Consider the following 16,124-nt stretch of genomic DNA (forward strand, 5'->3'; position numbering starts at 1 on the left):
GGTTTTTTCAAAAAAAGATGGTGACAAGTTTCATGTCTTTAAACAGATATGTACACTCTGCACACAGAGACTCACAAAAGAAGGGGCAGTTTTATATCTCTCGTTCTACTGGCTCGATCGACGAAATTTGATTTGCGTTTTTCATGCGCTGAAAGCGCGATTTAATATATACATTAGATTTATATATAGCATTATGCATGAGCTTCTCTTTCACTATGCATGAGCAAGTTGACAGATTACAATAAATTAAGACTTTAAAATAAGACAATAAATTAAGACGCCAAAGGAATTATTCTTGGCGCAAACTGAAAAAAGTGCGCCAAGATAAATTTTTAAATTTCTCATCAAATTTTATGAATTTAATATTTAGGCATAATTTATGTCATAGAATCGAAATATGGAAAAAAGTCGGTCGGTTCAGAAAAAGTCCAATTTTGTGTCAAAATATCTACGTTAGAACAATGTTATATATAAATATAACATATGTCCTAAGTTGCGTTTTGGAGACTTGAAACATGCAAATTAAATTTCTTCAATCGGCCCAGTAGAGTGAGAAATATAGAGCTGGCCCCTTTTTCTTGAAGAGAGTACCGGTACATAACTGCCACTATATAATTTCTTAAAGTGAGACTTAATATTCAACACTATGGGAGTACGGGTTCACTGAAAATGAAGTTTGTACTGAGTCCTTCTAGGAAAAAACTGCCATTTAAAAAAGTCTTCATTTTTGTAGTTAAAAATTTGTAGCAACTTTTAAACATATATTAGTGAATTTCCCATGCAGAGGTACAGAACCTTCAGCTTCAGTCACTAGAATATTATGAATAATACTTAGGAGAACTAAATGGGAAGTTACATTTTATATTCATAGGCAAAATATTTCGTATTTGAGAGTAGGTATTTAGAATTTCACGAAATAAAGCGTGTCATCTTTTACAAAATATATCTATATATTTCCAGTATGTTTATAAATAACTCGATAACTTTAATTTAACGATATTTATTACTTGAAATAATTGAAATTTTTAATTCTCTTTCATTTTTTAATTCTGTTTTCACTTTTCATTCTTCAGTCAACTTTCCAGTGCTTGATTTATCTATATAAATTAAATGTAAATTGTGTTTCTTCATTATTTTCGGAGCTTCTTAAAAATAAACATCTACTAATGATCTCATTATTCCATCTCAAAATGAGAAACCACATAAAACTGAATATGATATTTTCCCACGGGAATTTATATAATTGCTAATAAATATAAGGACATCGTTTTAAATTTAAAACTTTTACCGTCATTAAACTCGTATCATATATACTTAATAAAGATAATCTCGTTTTTACTGAAATTTCATTTTTGAATCATTGAATTTCCAAATAAGTTTCAGTCAAATCCTCAAAAACGAAATAAATTTATCCTCGATATTTATTCTATAATTATAAATTCTTTTTCTCCATCATATATATATCTTCAAAAGAAAACTGAAAATATAATAGAATTATGAGATAAAATAATTTCGCTTCCTTTAAAACTTCTGCATTTCTTTTAATATTTACAATAGAAATATTTTGAAATTAGGAAAACTTGAACCTTAGACTAAACGTTATTTTATAAAAAGACCATTCATTTTTTAAAGAGGACAGATATTAGTCTTCCATGATGGACAAATGTTTCCCCAATATCTCTGGGGCCCACCAGCGGCCGAGCGGTAAAGTCGCTGAACACTGGTAGTTCGGTCCGAGGTTCGAATCCTGCGAACGGGCTGGCTGCATAGGCGTTTTCGTGGTTTTCCCCATCGTTTGTGTAACGTGTATACGAGCCAGTTTAACTTAGAAAGTCCTCCACGAAAGGCATCCCTCCCCTTAGGCAGATAGCCCTAGTGTGCTTTGCCATAATTAAATACACCATACACACACACACCACCCCAATATCTCTTTCTAGCTCCGAACTCCCGTCAGGACTCGTTTCCACTGTCGCTTATTTTCCGCATTTAAAACTGAACGCTGCAGTTGAACGTACTTTTTTGGTTAGTGTTATTCGTAACACGTTAAGATTTCAAAAAATAATTCGTGATTGTTTACATTTTATTATAGTTTGATTAAACTGTTAAAGAAAGATGATATTCAATCGAAATTAACAATCTAAAAATTTTGATTAACTACTTTTGGTACGGCGAATATTAAGAAGAAAAAACTTGCCTTAATTCTGAGATTTTGCAGCCCAGTTAAAACTAAAACTCAAGAAGGAATTACGAATTCATATGTCAAAATTTCTCCTTTTACTTTCTCATATTATTAATGGACAGGATAAAAAAAACTGTACAAAAATATTAGCAATATTCATAAATTTGATGATCTGTATAATGAAGTTTTAAAGAAATCTCGCCATTTTTTGTTCGAACAACCGACTTTATTAGTCAAACTTACAGAATAATTGAAAAAACATTTTAAGCGCGTGCATCTTCCAACACGGATATTCTATGCGCGAGATTCCTTTACATTTCTTACTGGAATTATGTTGGTAGCGTAGCAAATGAAATGAATTTAATAAAATAGAATGCATTAAAAACGTATTGAACATACCAGTCTTGTGAACGATACGTCCAATAAATTAATGCCATCATCCATTTATTTACATTCACATAACAATTAATTTATTGCCTAAGTTAACTCTTATGTGAATATGAAATTAACTACAGTATCTTACTCAACAAGAATAAATTTAAGTAAACTATCAGCTATGACAAAATTATGAAACTATTATGACAAAAGTTTTGAAATTTTTTAAAGGTTATTAAAATATGACTCTTTAATATCAAACTTGTTGAAAAGTAGATGTAGCGTTACACTATTATACATTCTGCACACACGTTATATTAATTTTAAAATTCCAAATTACGATAAACTGTAACTTTGTTTTCTATTTTCAGTAACCAAGGGTTCAATTTTTTAAAGGTTATTAAAATATGACTCTTTAATATCAAACTTGTTGAAAAGTAGATGTAGCGTTACACTATTATACATTCTGCACACACGTTATATTAATTTTAAAATTCCAAATTACGATAAACTGTAACTTTGTTTTCTATTTTCAGTAACCAAGGGTTCAACACTTAGTACAACTTCGCTGGTAATAGTTTTGGTTACAATTGTAGGAAGTGTATTTATATTTTTTGCTCTCCTAGCCACGTGTTACAGGTATGTTCATTTCTAACGTTTTTCTTTATTGTTAAATTAAAGTATATTGTTAATGTATATTGTTAAATTGATTCATTAGATGCGTATTGAAACTTTTATTTAAATTGTATTTAATTTTATAATATTGGTGCTTTAATTTACATAACCAATAGAAGAAATATTTGATAATCTACACGAAGCTGGATAGATTTTTAATTAAAATTTTACATTATAGAAAATATATGAAACATGTTTTCATTTTTTATCTGTTATTTGATACTAAATTTTTATCAGTAAATAATTAAATATCATATTTTTCTGTAATATTTTAAAAAAATGTTTTGTGTTTATGTACTCTGTTGTAATAAAAACTATGAAACAAGTTTTTATCAATTTCATTTTTATCTACCGTTTACTATTAATTTTTTATTAATAAATAATTACCGTATATACCCGCGTATAAGTCGATACCGCGTATAAGTCGACCCCCCCCACTTCCGAAATCGATTGAGAAACTTCGAAAAAATTTTTTAAGTACTACATTTATTCAAAATTATCTGAGAAAAAAAAGTAAATATACGATAAAAAATACCTTGGTAAATAAACAAACTCAAAATCCTTCAACGTCCGATTCATGGTCAGATTCGCCAAACATTTCATAGAACTCTTCTGTCGTCATTGGCTCTGTATTGTTACAATCACTACTAGAGCCTTCGTCGTCATTTTCACTTTCAAAAACAGCATCATCTTCCGTGCCGTCTAGTTCGTTGCTAATACAACATTTTTTAAATGAATTTATAATTATTTCAGAGGGTATTTCGTTCCAAGCATCTTTAACCCACTGAGCAATTAATGTAATATCGGGCTTTTTAATGTTGCCTCCTTTTGTAAATGTTGGTCGAGCGGAACTAATCCACTCTGCCCAATATTTTCTAACATTTACTTTGAAGGGCGTATTGAAGCAGACATCTAGATGACGGATGTCAATCCTCCCGGAATTACGGCCACAGTCATTTTTAGGTGTTTTGTCACTTCTTCAGAAAAGTGTCCACGAAAAGAATCGTATACTAAAAGAGAAGGTTTTTTTGAAAGCTGCTCCCGGTCTTTTATCCCACACATTTTTAAGCCAATCGACTGTTCCGTCAGCATCCATGCATCCCTTTTCATGGGCACGAACCAGCACACCTAATGGAAACACAACGTTTTTCGGTAAAGTTTTTCTTTTAAAAATGATCAACGGACGAAGCTTGCTGCTTATAAAGATTTATACGTACGTAAAAACTATCTGCATTTCTCTTTTCTTGGCGTGTTGGCGAAACGTTTTTATTGCTCGATATTGATCGGTTGTTCGGGGGCCGAAAATTCTTTGGTTTAATCGAAACTTACTCTAGTTAAAGTATGAAACTCTGTGATTAGTTCGTCACATCATTTAAATCATGAAATTACTTCAAGTAAGCGACTTATTTGATAAGTCGTCCAATTTGAGTGCGGGAAGAAAACAACTGCATTTATATAAAGAAATTTTTGAACTTCCGATCCTTTTAATTTTTTATGGCCCCGCGTATAAGTCGACCCCCCCACTTTGAAGTCTTTTTTTTTTTTTTTTTTTTTTTTTTTTGTTTTTGTCCAAAATATCTCGACTTATACGCGGGTATATACGGTAAATATCTAATTTTTCTGTAATATTTTTAAAAATGTTATTGGTTTATAAACTTTGTCATAAACTATCAGGTATTTGTAGCTATACAAATATTGCTAAAGATGCCTGAATTGTAATACCAATAACAGCACAATTATATACAAATTGACTTATACCAATACAAGTCGTCAAATAAAACAAATGCAAGTCAAAACCAATGCGATAAAATCAGCACAAGTCAATTTCTTTCGTTATTTAATCATTGGCATAATTAATAATGCTAAACTATAACTGATATCACACGTACAAAATCACTGATGTAATTATGATGCAGTTTTTGGTAATTTCAATTATCCATAATTTATTATGAACCGGAACAAAGTTAAAAATTATAGAGGCACCGATTCAGAAATTATAAAACGTGCTTCGAGCAAAAAATTGTATACTGTGATTAAATATAGCATGTCAAAGGCATACTGCGTTGTGTATTCACAGCAGCTTCAACCCTATCATAAATAGGCAATGCAGATCTTTTTCCTTATGTGTGAGAGAAAGCGTTCTATAAATCTACAATGGAAAGTTTAAAGGTAGGCCTTTCTACAACCCTTTATTACTATTGTATTTTATATTCTTAATATGTTACAGTGCGTAATTAATCAACGAAATTTTAGTATATTTATTTTTATTACCCGAATGCCGCATCCTCTGCATAATTTCAGTAGGATTCTCGTAGGAAAAATCGATCATGGATAGAGGTATTACTGTATTACAAACAAACCAAAACAATAAATAAATAAGAATTAAATTAAATTAAATTAAATTAAAAATAACTACTTTCTTTCACGTCTAGTTCCAAAATTTGTATTCAAGTAAACAGTTTTGACTAGAGTGACCTTTTACACACCCTTAGGTTAAGTTTTAAATATATTTAAGTGTTTTAATTATTTCCAGGCGGAAACAAATAACTGCCAAAATGAAACACAATATTTGGATAAAAAATCGCACTCTAAAACATAGATAAGAATATTACATAATTAAGGAAATTTTTCTCATTTTATAGTCAATCACTTTTTCCGATATGCAAATATTCGTTAGTCTAAGCTCCATTTCTCATATTGCATACAAAAAGTGAGTTTGTTAACGGATACTAATTCAGAAGACAAACAACAAAAATCAGCGTTTTTTGCGGTTTTGCAGCTGAGGATGGTGGTTCGGTAAAACCATCGAAACTAGTCCTGTGGAAATTTTGTAAATATAACGCTGATTTTTGTTGTTTGCCTTCTGAATTAGTATTTATTCGACGTGTTATTATGTCTTAATTGTTAACGGATGTTAGCATAAAAATGCTAAAAAAATATTCTTGTAACATCAGTCTGTTGACGACCGTTACCATGCCTTAAATTATCATATTTTTTTCTCTTGTTGGTAATTACCTAAGCCGCCTAAATGGTAACATACTCGCACAATGGGTGGCAAATATTCTTATGAGTTACACATACAAAAAGCATAATATGGGCACCACACGATTTCCTTCATTTCTCTTCATTTAAACTTCTCAGTTATTCTAAATTTATTCACCGATGCTTTAAGGTAAGTTGAAAATGCCATCATAAACTGCAGATTTTGAAATTAAATATCCCGGTCAATTTTCGTGGTGCTGTACTCAAACTTCTTGTAATTTTATTATTAATAAGACCACTTCTTCTTATAAAACCACTTCTACAGTGTATATGACTACAACCAACGATTGCGAAAATAAAGGCCGAGTAAAGGGTTTTTCAAACCTTAAGGGTTTAGAACATCTTATTTATCTCCTATTATTTTAGAATGCATATTATTATAACAGTAATCTTATTACTATTTAAATTTCTCATCTTATGATACAATGCAATCAAGCAAAACATTATTTTTGGTTGTAAAAAACAGAAATAATTACTTTTTTTTAGTCCAAAGGGATTTGAATCCCGAAGGACTATTAGTTTCGTTTTGGCATTTTGCGTCGGACTCATAAATGTCGGTTCACTTTTCAAACTGTTGCCACAAAATGTTAGAGTCCTGCATTATATTTGAAGAAATTAAATAATGAAAAATCTGCATAAATGTATGTATATTTCTCGTATTGTGATAAAACAACGGTACATAGAGTCATCGAATTTTGAATAACGTAATCCTCCAACGAATATGAGCATGTGGAAGACCAAATTTGAAATTTGAAATTTGTTTTATGATCGATTTCCTATTTTTTAAAACTTTGACGAATTTTTGATTAACAGACTCAAGGATTTCAAAGCGAGCAATGGCAACGTTATGCAGAAAAAACATTTTTATCTCCAGCGCGTGAGTTTTTGTATCGGAAATTCTAAACATATGCTCATTTTAAAACTATTTTGCGATATTCCTGTTGAATTGAATTTTATGGTTTAAGTACGAAGAACATGATGTTTAACAAATAAAGATAACGCACAAAACGTTAAAAAAACGTAATTTAATTTGGACGTAATTTAAAATCTAAAACTTTTTTTTTTTTTTTTTTTTTTTTTTTTTTTTAGACGCAGCGGGATTCTACCGAAAGGCGCCTCCGATTATTTGAAGAAGCGTTTCGGGAAAAAATTGCATATGCCTTTATCCGGCAAGAAGCTAGACGGTTCCCAAGAAAACGTCAATCGTATTATTACTTTCGGCAGTATGCCATCTTACAGGTAACAAAAGTCCTAAATTTCTTTTTTTTAATTTATTTTTTTAAATCGAGTAACTGTATATGCTTATCTAAGATTTATCTTAAGATTTCTTTTTCTGATAGGTTATATTTTTAAATGATGAATTTAAAAAAATTGTTACTAAATAATTTATTTTAATAGTTTTGAAATTTTTGAATCAAGTATTCCAAAACTACAATTTTAATTCAATTTAAAAAAAAAACGTTTTATCTTAATAAATTAGGAATTCGTAAGGGATAATTGTTATTATACTGATAAAATTACGCTCATGTAAAACATTCATTATGCTAGAAAACGTTTACTTAATTATATTTGACATTGATAGTTTAAGATATAAATTACTTGATTCAAAAATTGATTTGTTTTAGGCATTGATGTATGGAAAATGTTTTATGAAAACTAATAGAGATAAATTTTGAAACCGTAATAATCTTTCATAATAATTACATAATTTGATTCTTAAATATATGTTTAATTCTGCAGTTTCACACTATTTACTCCCTAAAACCATTATACAGTGATTATTTAAATGAATTCTTAAAACATTAAACGTAGACCATTTCATTCAAACCTCAAAATTCAATATGAATAACGTATAATTCGAGATCTTTTTCTCTAATGAAAAAAACAGGTTGCACCATTTTTCGATTATTGGATATCGACTTGAGCACTTGGTGCAAAATGGCCGCAGAATTTCTTCCCAGTTTATCCGATGAATCAAAAATTTTATAAATGCTCTTGCTTCTTTTGTATCAAAATTCAAATATAAAATCTGATAAACATTCGAATGGGGAAATGATTAAAAAGTTGAGAATTCTTTCTTATAAAATCTATGTGGCAAGCCAATTGCCATATGCAAATTGATAAACATGCTAAAAGCGGTCTAAGCTTCTTATGTACGTCGATGTAGTGACTAAAAGCATGTTAAAAGCTATATTCTTAAACATTCCATAAAAGTACCACCTTCTTTTATTTCGGAAATTATCAAAAATTAATTATAAAATGTATAAACAAATTACACTGCTACTACCTTTTAATGCTATTTTGCAAGCATGTGAGGAAAATGAAATTCTTAAAGTAATGTTGCATTGTATATTCATTCTAAGTAGAACGTAGATTGGGCTCGGATCTAGCCCTGTTTCTCTCCTGTTCTGTTGCAGCTCTGGTCAGGGCTATATCCCGTGCAAAAGATCAACTGAAGAGGAATTTACTGAGCATGCTGACCAAAGGTCACCAGATAGGAAAGAGCAGGGCTACGTCCCGGCCCGTCTTTTCGAACCCCGGTCCGATAATTGTCACGAGTCAGATTGTTGACCCCGCCCCAACAGGGAGGACAAATTGCAAGAGTTGCAGCGGCGAAAGCAAGACACTCCTCCTAAGTTGCCAGTGGAGAGCACGCAGCCGACAGGCGAAACTTCCACATTCATCGAACTGTCGCCGGATAATCTCACTCGCGTTCCTGAGAAAGGTATCCTCAAGCATGGCCGGCCGGAATGCTGGGAAGAAGGAGACGATGCAGGAGATGAGAACATCATGGACTCCTCCAGCGATGTAGAAAGGACTCTCAAGAATATCAATGGCTATCACGAAGAAATACTCGAAGCTCTCCATTCAGCATCACAGAGGTTAGGCGATAGCAAAAGAAGTCCTTCGCAAGAGAGTCACAAAAGTGTAGGAGATATGAACTATTCTACACTTGGTAGCGTGAAAGGTAGAGAAGATCAACGAGATGACGATATGGATGAACCTATTCCTGTTCCAATACGGATTCGCAACCTCGAAGATCTACTTCGGCAGCTGGAACACCATCCTTTACAGCAGCAACAGCATATGTCTCCAGCATGTTCAGACGAGATCCGACTAAGCGAGCCGGAGGCGGACAGGCACTACTTGCTTGGCAGGCAAGACCGCTCCGGCAGCGAGGGTAAAGTGGACCCTGGTCTCCATTACCTGCTCGGTCGGCTTCAGGCAAGTGGCGCTTCTTCCACCAAACGAGGGCACTATTCCATGGAAGAGGACGATGATGATGATGGTGACCAGAGCGGAGATGATGAAGGCAGTACTTATTCTTCCCATCAGCTAGTGAGAAGTGCGAGTGAGGAAGCTTTGCCCGTCACAAGCAAGAGAGACTATTCTTATGCCAGAAAATCCAAAGCTCGCCGTGTGCCAGAACCTTGTGATTATGCACCAAGTCCGCCGCCTTCTGAAGACTCGTATGCCAACTCTTCAGAAGAAAACGCCTTCTTGCCGCCCCCAGCCCCGGCCTCGATGAGGGGCGCCCGAACAGCCAAAGTAGAACCCGAGCCCCAAGGCCCGCCTTCTGCCATTTCCACAGGCTCACTTCCATCAGGTGCAAAGAGGAAAGCAAAGAAAAAATTCCCGGAATATAAGGTTCATTGATTTCATTATTCTTCGCAAATGACGGACAGAATGAATGTATCTGAGCCAATTGCAACCCTTTTTACATTCCCTCCTTCAGTGTTAATATATTGAAAACGTGTCAGAAGAATTTAGTTAACAAGATAATTTTTAACCGACTTTCAAAGGGATAGGTTAAATTTCGAATGAGAGACAAGTAAGCTAAATGATCGCCCGCACTATTTACACTCATAGCTGTACAGTTAGTTGAATAGGTTCAGAAATTTTTAACTTTAAATGAAATTTCGAAAATTTTAGTTTGGGTTTCTTACTTTTTTGATCTGATACTTTGAATCATTTACATGAGGAGGAATTCTAAAATCTCAGTTTTCGCTGATCCTAGCCGGAAAACAATTTTTAATCATAAATTGACAAACATGTTACTGTAGTATGGTTTGAGATATAAGCTCCTACATTCAAAATTATACTAATACTTATTACACATCTTATCATTTAACACTTACATACAGTAGTTGTAGGAAGCTGTAGATTTCAGCTACTACTGAAATCGTCCACGGACAACTGCTATTCGCACCAGACTTTTATAAAAAAAATCCCCTAATCATTTTTGCGTTATCTTTAAAGAGCTGCACAAGAACAGGAGTATTTAATATACTAGCTCAAATACAGGCATCGACTGTCATTTGCAATTTAAAATTTTATTTTTTTGGTTCTTTTTTAGAAATTTTAACTAGAATAAAAACAAAAATTCTGCTGCCTAAAATATGGCATTCTGGATGCGATGCGAAACTTACTTTTTTCTTGGTCAGCAATTATTCTATAGATCCTTTAAAATTTATATAATGTATATTTTATGCTTTGACTTTTAAAATGCATATTTTTTTTTCTTTTGAAGTAATTTTTGGTGACAACACCTCTCACTAAAGCATTTTTTATTATTAAACGTAATGATAATGGAATTCTGATTTTTTTTTCTTTCTGCAAATTAAACTTATTTTGCAAGTTGATTAAAGTTTTCACGTTTCATAAACTTATATTTGTAAGTAAATTTTGCACATAAAATAATTTTTTTTTAGAATTTCAAAAGGCTAATTAATATGTGATGCTATTTAATGTGGTAAAATCTATCTCTGGACTCCATCAAATGTTTATTGCAAAGTAATTAAAGTGGATAAATGATAAATAAATATTCTTGTATCAACTGCGATACGCCATTTTTGTGCCAAGTGCTCTTCAAAGAATATAATTCAAAAGTTTTGGGGAGCGAATCAGAAAACAATTTTTAACTCACGGTAAAATTATTTCGTATAATTTATTACTATCCGGCTAGGATCGATCTGAGAATTTCAGATAAGGAAAAATTTTTAGAAGTTCAAAAATATGGAAGCTTACGAGCGTGTAGATTAATCCCACGATGAACTCATTTTCGTTTCTAAGAATATGAAATATCTAGCCATTATATTTTAAATCATGTTATGATGCTTTAATCCCTTTCGTAGTTTGCTTGAGATTTGCACAATGCTTGGGATCTTGCACAATTCCAACGTCTTTCGTTTTTCAAAACAGTCTGCAAAATTCTTCGGAACTACCATCAGCTCCCTTGCCACGCATTCGCCTGTCTCTTATTCATTATGAAATCTCTCTTTTACTGGTGAGCAAAAGATTTGAAAAGAGCTAAATGCAACAAGGACCTGAATTTGCCCTGCAAGGGAACTAACTTGCATGATTCAATGCTTTGTTAGGAAACTTGCACAAACTGTGAAAATTGGGCAAAGGCCAATGTCATAGTGGTAATGCAGTACAAGTGTTTGATGAATGGAGTCTCACTACAGATCGATTAGCTGGTCAAACATTACTGTTCACGCTATGAACATTAAATTCATTCCTCTCTCTCTCCAAACGCTCCGCCAAATTTCACAAGACAGCTTAACCGATCTTCGAGATGTTTAATGTGGCTGGATACATTTCCGAAAAACCTCGTATATATTCTAGTGATTGGCTAGAGGACAATAGTTAAAGTGCTTGTCAAATGACTAAAAATTCACTTTCTTTATTAATAAACATTTAAACAACAGAAAATTCAGAATCAGATTCTTCATATTCATTCTGCGAGATTCAGATTTCTAAATCCTTATTGAAAAGTATCCACATGTAAAACGTTGACTGACATATTGCTTATTAATTCTCACGTCGTGTTGAACTCTGGATTAATTTAATGCATGCATGAATGGAACACTTTCATCTAAAATTCTACGTAATTGTATTTAATTACTTGAAAAATTCCTGTTAATTACTAAAGGGAAGATTTTAAAATTTAACAAACACCTCATTTCAGGCAGAAAAAGCTTTAAATGATGAGCGTTACTTTCATTTTACGGACATATTGGTTAAAAATAGACTTTGGCTCAAATATAATCATTCTGTTGCATAGAATTTCAATTATTAGCAAATAAATAACTTTTATAATACTTTATAATACATAATTTTAAAATGCATGCATTTTAAGAAACTTCTTTTATGAATGTTGCATATCGATCAACCTTCTCGAATCCAAGAGAATTTTATCAATAACTTAAGCTGAACTTGGTGAAGATTAGCAGGTTGCAAAATTTTAGATTGAAAACAAATTAATACAGAATCTTGAATTAAAATATAAAAAGAAATTTACTTATTTCATTTATGTTTGTTGTTGTTGCAAGAAATTAACTGTTGCCTTAAATGCACAAACTCGATTTTTATGAGTCTATTTGCTCCAATGCTGACAATTATTTCCAATTCTGTATGTTTAACTGTTTTTATTTTCGTCTATTTCTTTCGCCCTTTATGCTTTTTGTTTTCCTTTTTTTTTTTTTTTTTTTTTTTTTTTTTTTTTTTTTTTTTACGCGCATATCTGTTTTTCTTTTATCTGTGATAATTTCCTTTCGTCTTTCGCCTTCTACGTTTATTTCCGCTTTTTTTTTTTAATCCTATTTCCAATTCTGTATGTTTAACTGTTTTTATTTTCGCCCATTTCTTTCGCCCTTTATGCTTTTTGTCTTCCGTTTTTGTTTTTCGTTGTTTTTATTTTCTGTACGCACATATCTGTTTTCCTTTTATCTGTGATAATTTCCTTTCGTCTTTCGCCTTCTACGTTTATTTCCGCATTTTTTTTTTTTTTTTAATCTTATTTCCAATTCTGTATGTTTAACTGTTTTTATTTTCGCCCATTTCTTTCGCCCTTTATGTTTTTTGTTTTTCGTTGTTTTTATTTTCTTTACGCACATATCTGTTTTCCTTTTATCTGTGATAATTTCCTTTCGTCTTTCGCCTTCTACGTTTATTTCCGCTTTTTTTTTTTTTTGTTTTAAATCTTATTTCCAATTCTGTATGTTTAACTGTTTTTATTTTCGCCCATTTCTTTCGCCCTTTATGCTTTTTGTCTTCCGTTTTTGTTTTTCGTTGTTTTTATTTTCTGTACGCACATATCTGTTTTCCTTTTATCTGTGATAATTTCCTTTCGTCTTTCGCCTTCTACGTTTATTTCCGCTTTTTTTTTTTTTTTTTTTTAATCTTATTTCCAATTCTGTATGTTTAACTGTTTTTATTTTCGCCCATTTCTTTCGTCCTTTATGTTTTTTGTTTTTCGTTGTTTTTATTTTCTTTACGCACATATCTGTTTTCCTTTTATCTGTGATAATTTCCTTTCGTCTTTCGCCTTCTACGTTTATTTCCGCTTTTTTCTCTTTTTTTTTTTTTAAATCCTATTTTTTTTCGTTAACTGTTATGTTTTATTTCGTTGGGTTTCTGTTTTTCTTTATGTCTGTATCTACTTACTTCCATTTTATCTGTATTTCGGCTCATGTTTTTCTTTTGGGGGGAGGGAGGGGAGGTCTATTATATTTTCCCTCGATTTTTTTAATTTTGTTTCTGTTTTTCTTTTTCTTTAATTCTACTGTTCTGCTTTTATTTCGTCTACTATATATTTGTCTTTTCATTTTTCTTAACTTCCATTTCTCCTTTTTTCTGTTACTATTAGTCATAAATATGATAATGAAATGTGAATATGAATATGAATTTTTCGCTTCTGTTTTCATTCTTTAAGGTTCATACGACTGGCAGATTGCAAAATTACCTGTCACTGTTAATTTTCCCATCTTACAGTTTTCCTGTTCTTTGCGTTTTTCTCATCTGTAACTGTATAAACTGTTTCTCATCTGTAACTGCGTGGATAGAAAGATGCAGCTAAATCAAAATTACAAGAAAGATGGGGAAGGAAAAAATTAAGTTATTCATCTCTTGTTGATCATATTTCAATGCCCTTTTTCTCCGAAATATTGAACTGTATCAAAATTAACACCTATATTCGAGAATGTTGATACTTATGTAAATTAAGTGTTTAACAGCTAAATTAATAACATATAATGGCATTAAATTTGTGTTTTAAATTTTAATAAGAAATATGAAAAATTATTATTATTAATTCTTAAATATTAAAGAAGCAAAAATAGTGAAAATATGAAAATAAAATAATTTATTGTCTTTAAAATTTCTTAATTCCTGTTCGTCACTGAAAAAAGTTTTAAATTTGTATTTGTTTTCTTAAACGTTGAAACGTTTCTTAAACTTGATTTTAAATATTTTTATTGAAACTAAACTACAAATCCACTTCATTAAAAACTGTAAGAAAGCAAATAAATAATTAGAGGCAGATTTTTTAGTAGTTTCGTTCTGTCACGAAAACTAAATGAAAATACAAAATTCTTCTTAAAATTTAAATAACAAATTTTCTGTGTCAGTACTATTCAAATTAATCAAAATCTAGTAGCTAATTTTTTTCCTTCGAAAATTTTAACTTGTAGGAATTACAATTCTCTTGAAGCTATATAAAGTAATTACGTATAGATTCAATAGTACTTTAATTTTAATCTGGTAACTTTTTAAGATCTTAATGTTTGAAAACTACTATAGAATACAAGGTTTTGCAGAATTAATAGGGCAACGAAATATGCCGAATATGACCCGATCTTAGCACTGATATAAATAAATGCATTTATGAAGTGATATAGTAAAATTCTAAGGGAATGTTTTTAATCGACCTTTTTTTGTGAAATATTTTAAAGAAAGTAATTTATGCGGATAAATATGGAAGGGCGAAAGCGAAATAACGAACAAAACATGTTAATGTACTATTCTTTGAGCAGAAGACTGCATCGAGTTAAAAGGAGAATACTTTGAACAATTACTTATGTTCCTATAATTACTTTATGATAGACACATAAAGGATATAGTTCAGTCAATCACAAATATTGCTTTTTATAAACGTGAAAATATATTTCTCAGAATATATACGTATACATTTGACAAAATTCATATAAATATATATGTTACGGTGAAACACCGAAATCCGGAGAATGTCGACTTTCCCCGGTGAATGTCAACAATCACCTAGTCTCTTGGTGTATGTCCGAAATATTTTCCAAATACTCTTATTTCTGACTTACACCGGTCAATGTCGACATTCACCATGTACTAATGGTGAATGTTCAACATATATTTTCAACATTATATTTTCTTCTCCGTAATTCAGCCCCGAAAAAACGCACTTGAGTGTTAAAATAAGAACTTAAGAACATAAGAAGTTAAAACCCACGGTACATTCAAAATGAGAAAGGAAAGTAATAGAAGTTAAAAACTTACTTAATTATACAGTACGTTCTAAATGAGAAAGTAAAATAATAGTAATAAGAAACTTACTAAATTATGTGATTAAAATCTTATTTATTGCAGCAACTTAAACTATTATGATACTTTATGACCTCAATTTTGGACCTACACCAGAACATATCTGTGACTGTCGATATACACCGGTGAGGGTCCGAATGTATTTATTCATATTCTTTGTATGATATTTAAGTATGATCATGTGTGACCACCCTTTTAAATCTGAAACGTGAGTGTATTTAGATGCAATTTTAAGCATCGCAATCCACCCAAGTAAAGCACAGATAACTTTAAGACACTCCGATTTCCCGCTGGTATTGCAGAAAAATCAACACAAAATAACAGCAATATATAAATTCTAAACGTACCTGTGTTATCGATCCTATTGAGTCTGAATCTAGAAATACATATTTTTACAATACGAATATCCCAATAAAATTACGTTTAGATTCCCCTTAAAGTTTAAATACCACATGGCAGCAACAGCTAATTAGATATACCAGCCACTTTCAGAATC

At 31.4% G+C, this 16,124-nt stretch overlaps 1 protein-coding gene across 6 annotated transcripts in view; it reads left to right on the forward strand.

The window, feature by feature from the left end:
• The window catches only part of LOC118188359 (disintegrin and metalloproteinase domain-containing protein 11-like), a 346,872-nt gene that overhangs the window by 319,238 nt on the left and 11,510 nt on the right, over positions 1–16,124 (forward strand). For 4 of the 6 annotated variants that reach the window (XM_085818185.1, XM_085818187.1, XM_085818184.1 and 1 more), the window contains 3 exons: positions 3,091–3,193; positions 7,361–7,510; positions 8,857–9,919. In XM_085818185.1, coding sequence (XP_085674311.1) covers positions 3,091–3,193; positions 7,361–7,510; positions 8,857–9,919 — 1,316 coding nt within the window. The other 2 variants (XM_085818188.1, XM_085818189.1) reach the window with 2 other exon arrangements.

This window comes from Stegodyphus dumicola, chromosome 6 (assembly GCF_044657685.1).
Source record: "Stegodyphus dumicola isolate Sdum_Otavi_A_Nest chromosome 6, ASM4465768v1".
NCBI lineage: Eukaryota > Metazoa > Arthropoda > Arachnida > Araneae > Eresidae > Stegodyphus > Stegodyphus dumicola.